Here is an 8,586-nt window from a genome sequence, read left to right as displayed (position 1 = left end):
TTAAGAACACTTAACTGCAAAAAGCTGCCCCACAATCCCTTTAGAGAACAGAAGCGTTAACCCTTTCTGAGGCTTTAAAGATGATTTGTAATGGGAAACAACCTGTTGGACCGTTTTACAATTCTTTAAGAAGAATAAAAGTTCAACATATTAACCCTTTCCTCCTCAATCACAGCTGAGTGTGCTCAGGTTTCAGCCTAGAGTGATGCCTCTAGTCCAGTCCTCTAAACGTTGGGCCTCTGGCAAAAAGAGGAAAGGATGGAGACAAGATTTCTGATGTAAAACACAAGAGGGAACTTTATTTTAAACCCTGCTTTAAGAATCATAAAGGAACGGTAAAGGGAAAAATAATTTTTGCTTTGGTGTTCACTATTAACAATTGTATTGAACACGTATACAGAGCCGTATGTCAAGATGATTTATACTAATTACTATCCTCACAAAACCCCTGTGACGTACATACAACATCCCCCATCCTCCAGGCAAGGAAAATGAGGAATAGAAGGGATGTGACTCCCCAAAGGTCACACAAGCAGTAACTGTCAAAGCTGAGATCCCAGCTCCTTATTCAGATCACCAGTTTCTCTCAAGGGATTAGCAGAACATACCTAAAAAAAGGGAAACTGAGCCCAAAAGCTCTGTTAGGAGGTCCAGTCCAATAAAATGCCATTGCAATAGCTAGTTAGGAAAGCCAAAAAAGGAACCTCAAGCTCAGAGTTCTACAACACAGCCCACTACCCTTTCATCTCTAATACAGACGCATGGCTCACTCAGACGGCGACATCTTCAAAGCCGCATCCAGGGCAACTGAAACCTACTCCATTTAATGCAGATTAGTTTTGGCTTCATTACTCCTGGCAAATTACCATTAAACAGAGTTTGGGCAATTCTGGTCTACCTTGCCTCATTTTTAAACCATAAGCCACAGAGTATCACCAGAGAGGTCTTCAACAAAAAACCTCATCAAAATAGAATGCCAGACTCGTTATGAGAATGTATTTGCCATGGCTATGACCATATCTGTTTTCACATGGCCCTCGTCCCTCTCCCAGTTGTGCTAGGTTTCAGCTCTTCTCTACCAAGGAGCTCAGTCACTCTGTGTTTGGTGGTAGCTCTTGAGCCACACTAGGTGGCTTGGTTTTTTGTTCTTGACGCCATTAACAATTGCTTCTGATGTATCTTTGTCTCAAGGCTTTTTGTAGGATTCTCCACGTCCCCCAACAGATCTAGGATGCTTTCCTGTGTGGCCAGCCCCCCTTCCTCCACCCTGCTTTCTCTTAATTTGTCCCTGGGACTCTGCTTTGAGCGTCTCGATCCAGAAGGCATCAAAAGAGCCTGGTGCCTGATACCCAGGCTCTTGGGAATCTAGTGCATCTTTGCTCAGCAAGACACATATGGCAGGAATATTTCTCTTCACTGTCAAGGCATCTAGACCAGCCTCAGGGACGATGGGCTCCCAGATCTCTTCGGTCTGTTTGAAGAGCACTTTGGTGATTTGGTGGAGTCCCTTGAGCCGTCGCTTCATGATTTCCACACAAGTGATAGTCTTGCTGATGGCTTTGCCAGAGCCAGTGAAAAGAATCTGCCTAACTGAGTCCGACTCCATCTTGCCGATGGCATAACCCATAAGATTTCTGATTTTGCTGCCATCCTTCACTTTCATCTCAATAATATCTGAAGGCAGGTTGGTGAATGGAAGGGGAGAGGGCTTCTCCACAATCTTGGATTTCTTATAATTCTCCATCACATACCACTGTAAATGAGAAGAACAGTATCAATGAATACTTCTAATTATGATTCACAAAGGCAACATACCTAAATTTACGGACTACATTATCGGACTGATAAAAGTTAAGTAGAATCCACACTTTATTCATTTGTGTTACCATGCTACCTAGGAGACCTCGTCATGGACTGGGACCCCATTGTGCCAGATGCTATATTCTGACTTCTAGCATGTTCTAGAGTAGCAGTTCTCAACTGGGGCTCAGTGGCACAATGGGGGTCCACAAGCCGTTTCAGGGGGTCCACCGAACAGGGCTGCTTGGAGCCCCAAGCCCCAGCGGCTGAAGCCTGGAGCACCGGTGCCAGAGCAGAAGCTCCCCTGACCACCCCCCCCAGCCCCATGCAGCTTAAACCCTGAGCCACCCCAAGGGGCAGAAACCTTGAGCCCCCCGAGGCTCCCAACCCTGCTCCAGTGTTGGAAGCCCAAAGCACCCCCCCCGTGGAGTTTTTATAGCATGTTGGGTGGGGCTCCAAAGGAAAAAGCTTGAGAACCCCTGTTCTAGAGTACCTAGCTGAACTCAATAATCCAAACAGTATCTTAACTCATATTTAACTACTTGTATTGTGGCAGCACCCAGGGATCTCATTCTGCTAGAGACTGCCCAGACACACAAAGACAGTCTCTGCTCTGAAGTTATTTACTCATGCTGCTTAGACTTGCCTCGAAATGATCAGGACACTTTTAGACACTACAGCTACCATGTTATAGAACAGAGGTGGGCAAACTATGGCCCACAGGCCAAATCCGATCCAGCGGGTCCCTCCTGCCCGGCCCCTGAGCTCCTGGCCTGAGAGGCTAGCCCCCAGGTACTCCCCCGCAGCCTCAGTTCACTGCGCCGCCGGTACAATGCTCTGGGCAGCAGGGCTGCGAGCTCTTGCCGGGCAGCGCAGCTGCAGAGCCGTGGCCTGACCCGGTGCTCTGTGCTGCACGGTGCTGTGGCTGGCTCCAGCTTGGCGGCACGGCAGCCTGTCCTGGTGCTCTGGGCGGCGCGGCTGCAGTACCGCCAGCCACCAGTGTTCCAGGTAGCACGGTAACAGGGCAGGGGGGTTTGGATAGAGGGCAGGGAAGTTTGGGGTGGTGGTCAGGGGGCGCGGATGTGGTCGTGTGGATAGGGGTCGGGGCGGTCAGAGGGTGGGGAACAGGGGCTTGAATGGGGGCAGGGGTCCCAGGTGTGCGAGAATCAGGAAGGGGGGGGGGTTGGATGAGGTGGCAGTGGTAGTCGGGGGCGGTCAGGGGACAGGGAGAAGGGGTGGTTGGATGGGGCGGGGGGGGGCAGTCAGGAATGAGAGGAGGGGTTGGATGGGGCGGCGGGGGGCAGTCAGGAGCAGAGGGTCTGGGGGCGGTCAGGGGGTGCGAAGCAAGGGGAGCCGGATAGGGGGCAGGGGCCGGGCCACGCCTGGCTGTTTGGGGAGGCACAGCCACCCCTAACCGGCCCTCCATACAATTTTGGAAACCCGACGTGGCCCTCAGGCCAAAATGTTTGCCTGCGTCTGATACAGAAGAATGCATACTGAGTAGTAGGCCCAAAGATACCGAATGCCTCCACTTCACATAACTCTACTTAAAAATGTTATTTGCCTGATTAAATGAAATTTTCCAGTCTAAGTACTGGAGTTAAAGATTTTAGAGACGATTCAGGAGTTAGAGTTGACAACAGTCACACAAAACATTAATAGGAATAATCTGATACGCTGAAGAATTCAATAATAAATAGCAGGCTAGTTTGGATTCAAACGTTACTACGCATTATCTGCAATCCAAACACTGCTTCTGTGTGGTTAGCACATGGGAGCCAGAAACTGAAACGAACTGATCTAGTTTTGCAATCCCAAGTAGAGAGAGAAATGGTAAAATTGAACAAATAGAGTCACTGGTGAACTGCAGGAATGAAGCCATTTAAGTGAGCTCAGGGGAAGGAAGGACTGCTATTTTGAGGTCAGTGGGACATTTACCACATCTGTGCCCCATGAAGGACGCTGGAACCAGCATAACATGAACCCTGAAGATGTTTCATACCAGAGACAAACAATTCCCATCCCCAGAATAACCCAAAGCCTGATGATACATACAGCGCATAGGAAGGGGAATTTTAATGAAGGAGGCTGGATGAGCTGGAAGGATCAGAGCCTGCTGACTCTAGTCAGTCATGGTACAAGATCTGGGGACAGATATTGACTGACATGAGGGGTGAAAGTAGGGAGGTCTCAGGGTTTTTTTTTGGGGGGGGGGGGGAGGCAGGAAGATATGACCCTAATGAGAAGAAGGGGAGGGGGAGGGGCGGGAGAGGTCTTGGCTTAGGGTTTGAGAGGAGGGTTGGGAAACATACAGGGGGACTGGGATGGATACAGTGGGTGGGGGGGGCCTCTGCTCAGGGGTGCGGGTTGGGATGGCTAGATTATGTGGGGGAGAGTGGTGTCCTCTCAGCGGTGCAGGGGAATAGATACAGGGGGTGGGAGGGTTGGGATAGATGGATACAATGGGTCTGTGCTCAAAGATGCAGGGGGATGATATGGGGGGAGGGGGTCTCTGCTCAGGGGTGGGTGGCAGTTGGGATGGATGGATACAGAAGTCTCCACTATGGGGTTTGGGGGAATGATACAGGAGGGCTGCGGGGGGGGGGGGGGGCGCTTACGAGTGTGGATGGCGGCGGAGGGTGGATGGCGGGGGGAGGGGGGACCCCGCTCACGAGGGTGGATGGGGGGGGGTGGATGGCGGGGGGAGGAGGGGCCCCGCTCACGAGGGTGGATGCCGGGGGGGGGTGGATGGCGGGGGGGAGGAGGGGCCCCGCTCACGAGGGTGGATGCCGGGGGGGGGTGGATGGCGGGGGGGAGGAGGGGCCCCGCTCACGAGGGTGGATGCCGGGGGGGGGGGGGGAGTGAATGGCGGGGGGGAGGAGGGGCCCCGCTCACGAGGGTGGATGCCGGGGGGAGGAGGGGCCCCGCTCACGAGGGTGGATGCGGGGGGAGGAGGGGCCCCGCTCACGAGGGTGGATGCGGGGGGGGGTGGGGTGGATGGCGGGGGGGAGGAGGGGCCCCGCTCACGAGGGTGGATGGCGGGGGGGAGGAGGGGCCCCGCTCACGAGGGTGCATGCGGGGGGAGGAGGGGCCCCGCTCACGAGGGTGGATGCGGGGGGGAGGAGGGGTGGATGGCGGGGGGAGGAGGGGCCCCGCTCACGAGGGTGCATGCGGGGGGGGGGGGGGGTGGATGGCGGGGGGAGGAGGGGCCCCGCTCACGAGGGTGGATGGCGGGGGGGAGGAGGGGCCCCGCTCACGAGGGTGCATGCGGGGGGGTGGATGCGGGGGGAGGAGGGGCCCCGCTCACGAGGGTGCATGCGGGGGGGGGGGGGGAGTGAATGGCGGGGGGGGGGAGGGGCCCCGCTCACGAGGGTGCATGCGGGGGGGGGGAGTGAATGGCGGGGGGGAGGAGGGGCCCCGCTCACGAGGGTGCATGCGGGGGGGGGGAGTGAATGGCGGGGGGGAGGAGGGGCCCCGCTCACGAGGGTGCATGCGGGGGGGGGGGGGTGGATGGCGGGGGGGAGGAGGGGCCCCGCTCACGAGGGTGCATGCGGGGGGGGGGGTGGATGGCGGGGGGAGGAGGGGCCCCGCTCACGAGGGTGCATGCGGGGGGGGGGGGTGGATGGCGGGGGGGGGGGAGGGGCCCCGCTCACGAGGGTGCATGCGGGGGGGGGGTGGATGGCGGGGGGGGGGGGGGCCCCGCTCACGAGGGTGCATGCGGGGGGGGGGTGGATGGCGGGGGGGGGGAGGGGCCCCGCTCACGAGGGTGGGGGCGGGGGGGGGGTGGATGCGGGGGGAGGAGGGGCCCCGCTCACGAGGGTGGGGGCGGGGGGGGGGTGGATGCGGGGGGAGGAGGGGCCCCGCTCACGAGGGTGGGGGCGGGGGGAGGAGGGGCCCCGCTCACGAGGGTGGGGGCGGGGGGTCTCTGCTCAGAGGTGCGGGGGGGGGGGGATGGATACGAGGGGGTACGGGGGGTCAGGAACAGGGGAGGGGGGGGTCTCTGCTTGGGGGCTCGGGGAGGGTGGATATGGGGGGTCCCTGCTCGGGGGTGATGGTGGGGGGTCTCTGTCCGAGGGCTGGAAACAGGGGCTCAGAGAAGGGGGGGGTCTCCTCTCGGGGGCGCGGGAGGGGTCGGGCTGGACGGACGGGGAGGGGGCAGACACAGGGGAGGGGGCAGGCTGTGAGCGGCCCGGCCGCGGGGGGGGGGAGGGGGGGGGCTCTGTCCCCATCCCGAGGCTGAGGGGCCGGGTCTGCAGCTCGGGGCCCGGTGGGTGCGGGAGGGAGACGCGGGCAGGCCCCGCCCCCGCCGCTCTTACCGGTCCCGGCCGGAGCGAAGGGCCGCACGCGCCGCCGGCCCCGCGAGCCCCAGGCGGCGGTTTCCGGCTCAGGAGCGGGTCGCTCGCGCGACGTCAGGGGGGCTCAGAGTGACGGTTGGGGGCGGGGGGCGCGTGCGCCAACGGCCGCCAGTCTAGCCCCGCCCTCTCACGTGGGCACCCCGCGCCTTGTGCCCCGCGGCGCCGTCGCCGGCGCTCTGCGTCGCTCACGCGCTCGTCCCCAACGGCCGTTGGCGCGTCACGGGGCCCGCGCTCGGTTCCCGGCCGGAGTCCGTGCCCGCCGCCTGCCAGGGCAGCCAGCCCCGCCGTCCCGCGCCGTGTCCAGTCAGGGCACCCCTGTGACATCAAAAAGAACAGGAGGACTTGTGGCACCTTAGAGACTAACCAGTTTATTTGAGCATGAGCTTTCGTGAGCTACAGCTCACTTCATCGGATGCGTACTGTGGAAACTGCAGAAGACATTACATACACACAGAGACCATGAAACAATACCTCCTCCCACCCCACTCTCCTGCTGGTAATAGCTTATCTAAAGTGATCATCAAGTTGGGCCATTTCCAGCACAAATCCAGGTTTTCTCACCCGCCGCCCCCCCACAGACAAACTCACTCTCCTGCTGGTAATAGCCCATCCAAAGTGACCACTGTCTTCACAATGTGTATGAAAATCAAGGTGGGCCATTTCCTGCAGAAATCCAGGTTCTCTCACCCCTTCACCCCCCTCCAAAAACCACACACACAAACTCACTCTCCTGCTGGTAATAGCCTATCCAAAGTGACCACTTTCCTTACAACCTGCATGAAAATCAAAGTGGGCCATTTCCAGCACAAATCCAGGTTTTCTCACTCCCCCACCCCATACACACACAAACTCACTCTCCTGCTGGTAATAGCTCATCCGAAGTGACCACTCCCCCTACAATGTGCATGATAATCAAGGTGGGCGATTTCCAGCACAAATCCAGGTTTTCTCACCCCCCCACACACAAACTCACTCTCCTGCTGGCAATAGCTCATCCAAACTGACCACTCTCCCCACACTGTGCATGACAATCAAGGTGGGCCACTTCCAGCATAAATCCAAGTTTAACCAGAACGTCTGGGGGGGGAGGAAAAAACAAGGGGAAATAGGCTACCTTGCATAATGACTTAACCACTCCCAGTCTCTATTTAAGCCTAAATTAATAGTATCCAACTTGCAAATGAATTCCAATTCAGCAGTTTCTCGCTGGACTCTGGATTTGAAGTTTTTTTGTTGTAAGATAGCGACCTTCATGTCTCTGATTGCGTGACCAGAGAGATTGAAGTGTTCTCCGACTGGTTTATGAATGTTATAATTCTTGACATCTGATTTGTGACCATTTATTCTTTTACGTAGAGACTGTCCAGTTTGACCAATGTACATGGCAGAGGGGCATTGCTGGCACATGATGGCATATATCACATTGGTGGATGTGCAGGTGAACGAGCCTCTGATAGTGTGGCTGATATTATTAGGCCCTGTGATGGTGTTCCCTGAATAGATATGTGGGCACAGTTGGCAACGGGCTTTGTTGCAAGGATAGGTTCCTGGATTAGTGGTTCTGTTGTGTGGTATGTGGTTGTTGGTGAGTATTCGCTTCAGGTTGGGGGGTTGTCTGTAGGCAAGGACTGGCCTGTCTCTCAAGATTTGTGAGAGTGTTGGGTCATCCTTCAGGATAGGTTGTAGATCCTTAATAATGCGTTGGAGGGGTTTTAGTTGGGGGCTGAAGGTGACGGCTAGTGGCGTTCTGTTATTTTCTTTGTTAGGCCTGTCCTATAGTAGGTGACTTCTGGGAACTCTTCTGGCTCTATTAATCTGTTTCTTCACTTCCGCAGGTGGGTACTGTAGTTGTAAGAATGCTTGATAGAGATCTTGTAGGTGTTTGTCTCTGTCTGAGGGATTGGAGCAAATACGGTTGTATCGCAGAGCTTGGCTGTAGACGATGGATCGTGTGGTGTGGTCAGGGTGAAAGCTGGAGGCATGTAGGTAGGAATAGCGGTCAGTAGGTTTCCGGTATAGGGTGGTGTTTATGTGACCATTGTTAATTAGCACTGTAGTGTCCAGGAAGTGGATCTCTTGTGTGGACTGGACCAGGCTGAGGTTGACGGTGGGATGGAAATTGTTGAAATCATGGTGGAATTCCTCAAGGGCTTCTTTTCCATGGGTCCAGATGATGAAGATGTCATCAATATAGTGCAAGTAGAGTAGGGGCGTTAGGGGACGAGAGCTGAGGAAGCGTTGTTCTAAATCAGCCATAAAAATGTTGGCATACTGTGGGGCCATGCGGGTACCCATAGCAGTGCCGCTGATCTGAAGGTATACATTGTCCCCAAATGTAAAATAGTTATGGGTAAGGACAAAGTCACAAAGTTCAGCCACCAGGTTAGTCGTGACATTATCGGGGATAGTGTTCTTGACGGCTTGTAGTCCA

The 8,586-nt window shown here is 56.3% G+C and overlaps 1 protein-coding gene across 1 annotated transcript; it reads right to left on the bottom strand.

Moving 5' to 3' along the window:
* Nucleotides 1-279: 279 nt before the first annotated feature.
* Nucleotides 280-6,431, bottom strand: RPP25L (ribonuclease P/MRP subunit p25 like). The gene is made up of 2 exons (XM_037902762.2): nucleotides 6,117-6,431; nucleotides 280-1,753 (listed from the first exon to the last, which is right to left on the bottom strand). Exon 2 carries the CDS (start codon nucleotides 1,742-1,744, stop codon nucleotides 1,187-1,189), a length of 558 nt encoding a protein of 185 aa, XP_037758690.1. The 5' UTR covers nucleotides 1,745-1,753; nucleotides 6,117-6,431; the 3' UTR covers nucleotides 280-1,186.
* Nucleotides 6,432-8,586: the final 2,155 nt, after the last annotated feature.

The sequence above is a fragment of the Chelonia mydas genome, chromosome 5 (assembly GCF_015237465.2).
Source record: "Chelonia mydas isolate rCheMyd1 chromosome 5, rCheMyd1.pri.v2, whole genome shotgun sequence".
Taxonomy (NCBI): Eukaryota; Metazoa; Chordata; order Testudines; family Cheloniidae; genus Chelonia; species Chelonia mydas.
The sequence above is the reverse complement of the archived record's forward strand: the minus strand, read 5'-3'. Positions and strand labels throughout refer to the sequence as shown.